The sequence below is a fragment of the Humulus lupulus genome, chromosome 1, assembly GCF_963169125.1.
Source record: "Humulus lupulus chromosome 1, drHumLupu1.1, whole genome shotgun sequence".
In the NCBI taxonomy this organism is placed as follows: Eukaryota; Viridiplantae; Streptophyta; class Magnoliopsida; order Rosales; family Cannabaceae; genus Humulus; species Humulus lupulus.
Window position 1 is genome coordinate 149,824,647 of NC_084793.1, and position 11,439 is coordinate 149,836,085.

General features: G+C 43.6%; 1 protein-coding gene across 1 annotated transcript; it reads right to left on the reverse strand.

Annotated features, from left to right (window-relative positions):
- Positions 1-8,607: 8,607 nt before the first annotated feature.
- On the reverse strand, positions 8,608-9,593 carry LOC133823379 (uncharacterized). Its single transcript, XM_062256112.1, has 2 exons — positions 9,418-9,593; positions 8,608-9,262 (listed from the first exon to the last, which is right to left on the reverse strand). The coding sequence occupies exons 1-2, from the start codon at positions 9,591-9,593 to the stop codon at positions 8,608-8,610; spliced, it is 831 nt and encodes a 276-aa protein (XP_062112096.1).
- Between the last annotated feature and the right edge of the window lie 1,846 nt (positions 9,594-11,439).

Consider the following 11,439-nt stretch of genomic DNA (forward strand, 5'->3'; position numbering starts at 1 on the left):
CGCTTGATATTCTCCCAGGACTTGATTCACGACCAGCTGGGAGTCACTGTAAATATCAAGCATTTTTATGCTCATATCTTTGGCCATTCTTAGTCCAGCGAGGAGCACTTCGTATTCTGCTTCATTGTTTGATGCTGCGAAGTCAAACCTGATTGCGCAGTGAAATCGATGCCCTTCGGGCGTTATTAATATCACTCCTGCTCCAGCGTGGGATTCATTGGATGAACCATCCGTGAATAGTTTCCACGAAGGAGTCTCGTCTTGAGGCATGGGCGCTTCAGGCTGTTTGCACAGCTCACTGTTGGGGAGTTCGGTGAACTCCGCAATAAAATCAGCCAAGACTTGCCCTCTTATTGCTGCTCGCGGTGAATAAGTTACATCGAACTGTCCTAATTCGACCGCCCATTTTAACAGCCGTCCAGCCGCCTCAGGTTTTTGGAGGACTTGCCGAAAGGGCTGGTCGGTCAGAACTGTGATAGGATGAGCTTGGAAGTATGGACGCAACTTTCTGGAGGCTAGAATTAAGCAATATGCTAACCTCTCGATTGGTGGATATTTCAATTCTGCTCCGATAAGCCTTTTGCTGACATGGTAAACAGCTTTCTGTACGCCTTCTTCCTCCCGTATTAATACCGCACTAGCAGCAACTTCGGTAATTGCCAGATAAATATACAAAGTCTCTCCTTCGATTGGTTTTGATAGGATGGGAGGTTGCGACATATGAGCCTCTAAGGCCTGGAATGCCTGCTCGCAGTCTTCCGTCCATTCAAACTTCTTATTCCCCCTGAGTAGATTGAAGAATGGAACGCACTTGTCAGTTGATTTTGAGATGAATCTACTTAGGGCAGCGATCCTTCCGGTCAGGCTTTGTACATCCTTGATTTTCTTCAGCGACTTCATGTCGATCAGGGCTTTTATCTTGTCAGGGTTGGCCTCGATTCCTCTTGAATTTACTATAAACCCCAAAAACTTCCCTGATCCGACTCCAAAGGAACATTTGAGGGGGTTCAATTTCATCTGATACTTGTTCAACACATCAAAGCATCCCTGCAAATCCCTCACATGTCCTTCTGCCTTCTTGGACTTTACAAGCATGTCATCGACATATACCTCCATGCTTACCCCAATCAGCTCCTTGAACATGTGGTTGACCAGTCGTTGGTAAGTCGCACCTGCGTTTTTCAGCCCGAAGGGCATCACTTTGTAACAATATAAGCCTGTATCGCTCCGAAAGCTGGTGTGATCCTCGTCAGGGGGATGCATGCTGATCTGGTTGTAACCCGAATACGCGTCCATGAACGAGAGGATCTCATGACCTGCAGTTGCATCGACTAGCTGGTCGATCCTCGGGAGTGGGAAGCAGTCTTTTGGGCAGGCTTTATTGAGGTCTGTAAAATCCACACAGGTCCGCCACTTGCCGTTAGGCTTGGGGACCAACACCGAATTTGAGACCCACGATGGATAAAACGCCACCCTGATGAACCCATTTTCTTTAAGTCTTTCGACTTCCTCTTTTAAGGCTTTTGATCTGTCTTTATCGAGCAGCCTTCTTTTTTGTTGCACCGGTGGAAAGGCTTTGTTTATGTTCAGGACATGGCTGATTACTGCAGGGTCTATCCCAACCATGTCTTTATGCGACCAGGCGAAAACTTCCTGGTTCTCTTGCAAGAATTTCACCAGTGCCTGATTTGTGGTAGGCTCTAAATTCTTCCCAACCTTCACGACTCTGGTCGGGTCTTTTTCATCGAGTTGGACCTCTTCCAGGTCCTCGACGGGTCCAACATTTTCTTCAAAATCCCCAAAGCGAGGATCCAAATCTATATCCTCACTTTGGGCAACACCCTATTTGGTGATGTTACCACCTGATTGGGCTTGTCTGTCTTCTGTCATCTACAATCGGTCTGGGGTAGCGCTCTTCGATGTTCCACTTTTTGCCTTTGTGATCAAGGCGTTATAGCACTCCCTGGCTTCCCTTTGGTTTCCTAAGACGCATCCTACCCCTACGTCCGTTGGAAACTTCATGGCTAGGTGCCACATGGAGATGATGGCCCTCAGCTCAACCAGTATGGGCCTTCCAATAACAGCGTTATATGCTGAAGGACAATCGACCACTACAAAAGTGGTGAGTAATGTCCTTGAGGCAGGTGTTGTACCCGTTGTTACTGGGAGTTTGATCATTCCTGCTGGGGCGAGTCCTTCTCCAGAGAAGCCGTATATGGTTTGATTGCAGGGCTCCAAGTCTTTTACGGACAACTTCATGCGTTCCAGTGTTGACTTATACAGGATGTTCACTGAACTTCCTGTATCGACCAGTACTCTTTTTACCATCATATTAGCCATCTGGATGTCCACGACCAGCGGATCGGAATGTGGGAACCGGACGTGCTGGGCATCGCCATCGGAGAAGGTTATCCCATATTCTTCTGAGCGAGCCTTTTTTGGCGCACGGTCCTCCACAATCATCATCTCGATGTCCTGGTCATGACGTAGAGTCCGAGCATATCGTTCTCTAGCCTTTCCGCTATTTCCCGCGAGGTGCGGGCCTCCACAGATGGTTAAGAGTGTTCCGGCTACTGGGGCAGGCTGTAATGGTGGCGAGCGTTGGCGTGTGGACGTCTGCTCGTTGCCACCTGGAGCTTCTCGTTGGGAAGTTCCCGAGGCCCGTACGTACCTTCTCAAGTGTCCTTGTCTAATAAGGAACTCGATTTCGTCTTTTAACTGGTTGCATTCATTAGTGTCATGTCCGTAGTCATTATGGTAACGACAGAACTTGGTAGTGTCTCTTTTCGAAATGTCTTTTCGAATGAGCCCAGGTTTCTTGTAAGGTACACTAGAGCTTGTGGCCTGGTAAACCTCTCCCTGAGACTCGATGAGGGTAGTGTAGTTAGTGAACCTAGGTTCATAACGATTACCCTTGGCTCGCTTATTGTCGGAGGTGGAAGGCTCGCTATACGGCCGTTTCCCACCATTTTTGCCATTACCGTTGCCGTTTTTATGGCCTCTGTCGTTGCCATCAGGTTTGGAGCCATTGGCGGTTTTGGCAGGCTCAGCGGCCGTTTTACCCTTGTTCGAGGGTTTCCCATCATCAACAATGGCTTCCTCGAGTTTAATGTAACGATCGGCTCGATCCAAGAACTCTTGGGTCGTTTTAACTCCTTCCTTTCGGAGACTCTTCCAGAGGGGAGAGCAACACTTTACCCCTGCGGTAATGGCCATCATCTTGCCTTCGTCTCCTACTGTTTTCGCTCCAGCCGCCGCCCGCATAAAGCGCTGAACGTAATCCTTCACTGACTCTCCGTCCTGCTGGCGGATTTCGACCAGATGGTTTGCTTCGGTTGGGTGCACACGACCCGCGTAGAACTGTCCGTAGAACTCCCTTACGAACATTTCCCAGGAAACTATGCTTGTAGGTGGGAACTTAAAGAACCACTCCTGTGCTGCCTCAGAAAGTGTTGCAGGGAAGATCCTGCACTGAGCGTCTTCGGACATTTTCTGAATGTCCATCTGAATCTCAAACTTATTCACATGCGAGACTGGGTCCCCATATCCATCAAAGTTTGAGAGCGTAGGCATTTTGAACTTGCTGGGAGTTTCGGCATTAGCTATCCTCTGGACGAAAGGAGTACCTTTCCTCCTGTCGTGATCGATGTAAGAAGTCCTTCCTCCGACCAGCTGCTGCACAGCCTGATTGAGTGCGTCTATCTGGGCTTGCACTGCGGCAGGAATTGTGGTGGCCTCTGTGGCTGGGGGGATGTTCTCGCCGTGCCTTTCTCGACGATCGTTGAGTACATCTCTCAGGTCCTCCTCTCTTCTCCGTTGCTCGCTACCTCCGAGCCGGTTGAAGACATTATTTTGTTTGGGTTGCCCCCCAACATCTTGTCTATTCGGTTGGTCACCTTGAGGTAGTTGGCTCCTGCTTTTCCCTCTATTTCTGTTTCTCCCATTAGCATTGCCCTTGCCTGAGTCAGCCTCATTGTACCCATGACCATCTCTGAACCTTGACTGGCTGTGGTGGGACTGACTGTTCCCTCTGTGACCGTCTCTGGCAGAAACGCCCCGAGCGTTAGAGGGTGGCCTGCGCTGGTCGCGGTGTCCCCGTGCATCGTTATGCCGTGGGGGTCCACAGACCACAGAGCCTAGTTCCGAGTCCCTCCTGTTACCAGGAGGGTGGTGACCTCTGTTTGCTTGGTTTGGCCCATCATTCTCATGGCGCCTAGGACTACGGGGCTGACACTCGGCCCTATTCTGCCTTTGCTGCGGGGGATTACCCCGAGCAGCCTGGGATGGTGGATTTGCCTCGGGGTCCAGTGGGACTTCTTCATGGGGCATCTGAGGCTGCTCGGGCCTTTGCGGACTTGAAGGATGGATTGGTGGGCTAGGATTGGGACCCTTTTGAGGTGGCCCATTTTCAGGTTGGTTAGGCTGCGAGGCAGGTGCGGCCTGATTTCTTGCCAACAGCAAGGCTGCTTCGAGGGCTGCCATGGCCTCGGTCTAGCGGCAGTCCACCTCTGCTTGTCTCTCGCTCAACTCCGCCCACTGACGATCAAGCTCCTGCTGCTGTCGCGCCATAACTTCTGCGGCAGTCTCTTGATTGGCCCTCAGACTAGCCAATTCTTCTTGCAACGCGCCCAGGGTGCTCTTCAGCGTCGCATCGTCCATTTCCTCCTCTTCAAAGTCTAGTTGCGGCTCATCTTCCGCCATGCTTGCAGGTGGAGGAGGAGGTGGTGGATTCGACGGTGCAGCGGCGGCAGTCTGGCCAGCTTTCCTTCCTGCTTTCGCCATCAGTGTTTTTTTTTAAAAAAAATAGCAATGAATCGTCCTCTCAATGAAAGCACCAGAATGTTGACCCACGATTTGGCCAACTGACACGGAGTCAAAATATGAATGATATAGACGAATTTAAAGAGAATAACGTAATGACAAAAGTAAAGAAAACACCGTGATTTATTGTGGTTCGGCCCCAGAATCTGGTAATGACCTACGTCCACTTAGAATGATATTGATAATGGAACCAAAAGTGTGATCAAAGAACAAGGGTTCAATGAGTTTCAACACTTCTCACAAAACAATACAAATTTACTAGGAGAAATTCTATATCTCTATGATTCAACCGCCAAAAGTCCCTTCCCTTAAGCTATATCTTACTATTTATAGGCTCATGGAAGGTTACAAAATATTGTTACAGATATTATCCCCTGAATAATGGGATATCCAGAAGATTGCATGAGATAAATTCGGGATTCACAAAGATCTTCCCATAAATGTTGCCTTGCCAGCGGAACCACCGACCAGACTGGTCGCGAGTAAGACAGGCTTGTCCTGCTTCTGGTGTGTCTCCTGGTCGATACTCTAGCAGACGCTTCAGGTATCAGCCACGTGTAAAGAGATTATTCGCCGCGTCACAAATGCTAATTTATTGGATAACAATAAATATGTGATCATGGATAGTTTATTTATATGGTGATATTTAAAAGTGATGATTTATAATATTACAATGAATGAAAATGAAAATCATATGAGATATTTGATCACCAAAATTACTATGTATTTTTGCATAAGGGGAAGATAAATACATGTTGCATTTTTCTTCCCTTAATTTAGATTTTGTGCCAGCGGGTTTTCCTGACAATGTTTTTAATGAGGCAACTGTAAGTGCATATTACAAGATTGTTGTAATCATTTTCTTGTCGAGGAATATTGTAACGACCCAAATTCGCTAATAAGGCTTAAGGGCCTTGATTAGTATGCCTGGAGGGAATAATGGAGATTATGTGTGGTTTTAATGATTTAGATGCATGATTATGATTTAAAGCATGTTATATGATTACTTGAGTACTTGAGATGCATGACTATGCGTGTTAGTATGCATATAGGCCCAGATTAGGTTAGAAGGGCATAATCGTAATTTTGGCCATTATGGGCATAACTGCTTTGATATATGTGATAATTGTCGAGACCACATTATTATGTGGATATATCTGTGATCTGTGACTCGAGACGATCCTAGTGAGCAAAGTAGCGAAAAAGTCATAGCGGGGATTTATACCCGGCTCGGGGTGAGCTCAGGGGTATAAATGGGAATTTAGCGGATATACTAGAGTTTATTTTGACATTGAGGAATACCATTGGTGATTAATTAGGTAACGGGAATCAAGCGGGAAATATTAGAGACACTCGAGGAATTAGCGGGAAGTGGGTAAAATGACTAAGATACCCTTAAGTGGACTAAAGGGGTTAGAATTATTAGGGAGGGTATAATAGTCATTTGCTTTATAGAAGTTAGATTATACTAAGGCTTTATGTTAGTGGAATTTGTAGAATATCAAAGAAGTCTGAAAAAGAAGGAAAAGGAAAGGAAAAGAAAGGAGAGAAAACAAAGAGAATTCTCTAGGTTGGTTTGTGCATCCTTCACTTGTTTCTTGAGGATTTCTGGAGTAAAGCTCAGAGGAGAGCTGGGATTAACTAGGCATCAAGGATCCTAACCTAAGACTGAGGAATTGACAGAGGCTTAGCAAGGGTTCATTAACACTTGAGGTAAGACTTAGAATTCTTCAATTTCAGTTTCTGGTTTTTGAGTTGAGGTGCTTAAGTTGAATTGGGTGGAACCTTAGGGAATTCAGACTTGAGGCTGAGGAGGAGCAAGCCAAGGGAGTCTAAAGGCAGCTTGTGGTCGAAATTCTATCAAAGTTATAAGGTCTAAACTCTAAACTTTGATGATCAACTGGTTTTTACTGAGTTTTAAAGCTTAGGAGTGGCTGTGGTGAAATCTGAGTTTGTGGATGCATGTGCTTGGGTTTTAGGTGTTTGGGGTGCTTGGGATGAGTGGAGTGTGGTCATGAGGTTGTTTTTGAGTTTGGGTAAGAGTTGGAAGGGGTTTGGTTGAGGTTGGTTCGAAGAAATCGCAGAAGGGAAAAAACAGTGCAGGGCTGTCTGTGACTAGCGCTACAGCGCCTAGCACTAGCCTTTGGGCGCTGTAGCGCTAGGCCATTTTGCTGGAAGGGTTTTGGCTTCTGTCTGTAGCGCTGTAGCGCCCTCCCAAGAGCGCTGTAGCGCTACCCTGCCTTCAGAAGGGGATTTTAGGGTAATTTGCAAAGGTTTTTGACCTAAGGTTTGGGGTTTGGTTCCACCACCTTGTTTGGTGGAACTAGGACATCCCGGGGGCTCGGGATTGGCCCCGGGGCTAGGTTTTGATCTTGAGGGTTGATGATGACTTTGGCCATGATTGTGTTTAGGTGAGCGCTAGAGCTCGAGGGAGATCGTGCTCAAGGAGTCAAGGGGTCAAAGCTTGTGAATTGAAAGGTAAGAAAATTGCACCCGGTTATATGTTTGTGACGGGACTAAGTGCTCCCGAGAATTGTATCGTGTCAATGTTGGTATTATGCCATGGGACATGTAAAAGCGGCCTAAGAGTGTCGTACATACTATTAGCGCACAGAGCGCGATTCGGCCACTGGGAGCCATGAACACTGGGATAACAGAGGGAGCAGCCTGTGAGCGCTAGCCCTGGTTATCATTTATAAACTGTGCGTGTTATGTGTTGATATGGCTAGTATGTGGAATACTTGACTATATTGAATGGTTATTTGACTGAGGCTATGTGATGTAACGTGAGATATTGACTTGTCTGATAATTGCTTATGCTCTGTTGATATTGTGTTTTCTTGCTGGGCCTTGGCTCACGGGTGCTACGTGGTGCAGGTAAAGGCAAGGGCAAGCTGGACCAAGCCTGAGGTGGAGAGCTCCGAGGTGAAATGTACATAGCCAGCTATTCGATCACCACGATCGAGGAGCGGACCAGGACAGGGACTACCTAACTGCTTGTTTTGCCTTAGTATGGCTGGTTATTGTATCTGAATCCTACAACTTTTATAAACGATCTTTAAACTTGTATTTTTGGGATCCCGTGTAACTAGATAATGCTTCTTAATGAAAAGTGTGGCTTTTGAGACCAAAACTCTTTTATCCCTAGTTCCTTTGTAGCTTCTGTAACACGATTTTAAATAAATGACTTGATTAGCAAGTCTGGCACTTTATAAACACACAGTGTAACGGTCTTGGCTATCCAGGGCGTTACAAATATTTTTCTACAAGGTTTTTATTCTAGTAAAGTTTTAATAAGGTATATTGTGTGTAGAAGATATCCAAAGGAGAGTGTTATGAAATAATATTAATGTAACAAACCTAACAGGAAAATTAAAAGCATTTATGACAGACTTAACAAAAGACCATTCAACTCTATCAAACGCTTTAGCCATGTCTAATTTTAAACCAACCCATCATATTCTACCTTGCTTCCTATGATTAATCGTATGTATTATTTCTTGAGCAATAAGAATATTGTCAAAAATTATTCTATCTGAAAGAAAAGCATTTTGAAAAGGAGAAATAATATTACATAACACTGGTTTATGTCTATTAACTAGAGTTCTAGAAATAACTTTATAAACAATAGAACAAAGACTAATTGGCTTGAAATCTTTAATGGTGTGAACATTATTCTTTTTAGGTATAAGGACAATAAGAGTATTATTTACACAAGAAATATCAACATCATTATTAACCAAATCCATCCCTACAATGTTCCAGTTATTTTGATAAAAGTAGGCATTATAACTGTCTAAAGCCAGGGGCTTTGTCTCCAGACAATTGGAAAAGAGCAGTTTTAACTCCCTCCGGAGTAAAAGGTTGATCCAACATCTGATAGTGGTTAATAGAAATGTGTTGATTCAGACCAAAAAGAATAACATTTAAAGCATCTGGATCAACACCTTGAGTAGAGAAGAGATTAGAGAAGTATGAGAGTATATTATTTATAATATCTTTAAAAGTATCAACTTTAGCACCATCATCTAAAGTTAGGTATCTAATATGATTAGTCCTACGTCTATTAGTAGCATATTTGTGAAAAAATCTAGTATTTTTATCTCCAAAATTTAGCCAAAAAACACTAGCTCGTTGTTTCCAGTAGATTTCCTCTTTAAGAAGCAACACATCTAACTGTGATTGAAGAGTTTTAATCTTATTTGGAGTCTCAACATTCGGAGGCACCACAGATTGCAAGTTAGATATCTTATCTTGTAAACTAGAAATCCTAGACTCGATAGATTTAAAGTTATCTTCATTCCAACTTTTAAGAGAATTTGTACAGTTAAATTGCTTTTCAGAAAAAGAAGAAAGAGGGTTAGAGTGATCATCATGGTCAAAGGTTGAAGGCAACCAAGAATTTTGAACAGTGTCAAAGAAAGAAGATTCAGTAAGCCAACTATTTTAAAAAATAAATCGTTTAGGAACATGTTTAGGCAAAAAAGAGGAGTCTGAAAGGATGACTTGAAGAGCTCTATGATCCGAGCCATAAAAAGGAAGATGAAAAGCCTAGCATTTAGGAACAAGTTATGCCATTTATGATTAGTAATGCACCAATCTAGTCTTTCATAAACATTATTATTAGTCCATGTAAATTTTTTGTCAATGAAAGGAAGAGGAAACATATTATATTTATCTAAAAAATCAGCAAGCATATTCATAGCAGCAAAATTAGGTTGAGAACCACCATATTTATCACTATTATAAAGATAGGAATTAAAATCACCCATAATCAACCAAGGCATATAAGGAGCACTATCATACACACGAGATAAAATAGACCAAGTATGAGATCGGTCATTGAACATAGGAGCACCTTAGTAGCAAGTGAAATGCCAAGCATTACCATCATTCGTATTTACATAATAGTCTATATGATCAGAGTTATAAGATAAAATACTAATATTTACATCATGAGACCACAAAAGAAAGAGTCCTCCCCCAAAATTCTTCCTAGGGACTTCAAACCCATCCACAAAATGTAAAGTATTTTTGAACCTATTTACAGAACCAGGAGGTAACCTAGTCTCCATAATGAACAAAATATCTGGTTTATGCTGCTTGGTTATAAGGGAGAGACGTCTGAATGCATGAAGACTCACCAATCCTCGAACATTCCAACTTATAAGACTCATTTTTCTAGGCGCGGTTGCACAACAACACCCGCCTGTTCATCAAAAGAAGGATGAGATGGGTCGCTAGTTTCACCCATGTGAGCTCTGGCTCTTTTGAAAATAGACCTAGTTGTATTTCCTAATGTCACAATTTGTTGCTTGAATAAGACCCGTTTGACTCCAGAGCTAGTGAGAAAACCCAGACCTGCAACAGAAACAAGAAAAAATTTGGAAGAGACAACATAATCATTTGCATTTTTCACCTCCAAATGTTGCTTGACCAGGAGACTGTGGTAGCTTCATGCATGGTTGGTTGTTGAGGGATAGACCAAGTGATATTTTGCCCTTGTTGTAATTGATTAGTAGCATAGCTAAAATTATCAGCTGTGGAGGAAGGGATTCCTAAGTTTAGTTGTATGGTTTCATTAGTCTTTTGAAAAAGCAACCCTTTTTCCCTTATCAGTAGGTGGTAAAGAAATTGTGGGCATTTTCCCTTTTTTAGAATGTTTGGATTGACAAGGGATGTCATCGTAAGGATAGGTGTTGTGAATCCAGAAGGACTCATCGTGGGTGACTGTTTAAGGGCATTTGAGTAAGGGGAATCAAATGGATAATTAACTAAATATTCCAGCATAACATCTTGAGTGATGGATAAGGGTTTCTAAGCATGAAACGAATTCTCTTGGACATAGAAAGAGTCGGTAATAGGATAGGCAAATGGATGGGCTCTAAGATTAGATTTTTCCTTCCCTCTAAGGTCAGCCGAATAGATAAAACCACGGGTGGATAGAGATTCATCAACTTTTTGTAGATAACTAATACATTGAGTATAAACATGACCTATACAGCCACAATAGTAAGAAAATTCTGGCAAGCGCTCATACTTAAATTCAAGCCATTTGGGTTGTTGAATAATAGGAAATCTCACATTCATACCTATTTTCCCTAAAAAATATGAGGATGATGTGGCGAATGAGAATGTGGCACGTGGTGTGGCGTGCTGCCCCTTTGGCACACCCACATGGGGCCATTTTGTAATGAGCATGCCTTGGTGCTTGATCATTAGTCAAGTCTTGCACCAAGCAACCTCATGGGATAGGGTAGTGGCAGTTTTGTAATATTGCATATGTCTCCCAGACAAAAATCATATATGTTCCTGGGAAGACTTTATTTCCCTAGAAGGCTCCTTAGGGGGAGGTGACCTGGTGACTTAGGGAAGCACCATGGCCATCAGCAGATAGGGGCCAAATCTGTGTACTCCCTTGCCCTATCAAGGCTATATATTAATGAAATAACATTTATCCATACTTACCCCTGTGTACTTCCTTGTTGCTTATGTGTTACTTGTTTGTTACCTTCGTTGGGTCTTTGTGTGCCACTTGCCTTGTTGTGTGCTTTGTGTTGTGTGGACGTTCCTAGGAATGACTTGCTTTGTGCTTGCTCATACTTCGTTATTGCCCGT

What these genes read in the sequence shown, in the direction of transcription:
- LOC133823379 (XM_062256112.1), bottom strand. Translation starts at nt 9,593, where the DNA reads ATGGGTGATTTTAATTCCTATCTTTATAATAGTGATAAATATGGTGGT. An exon ending in GTTTATGAAAGACTAGATTG is followed by an intron (nt 9,263 to 9,417) that starts GTGCATTACTAA and finishes TTTTTAAAATAG; the next exon opens with TTGGCTTACTGAATCTTCTT.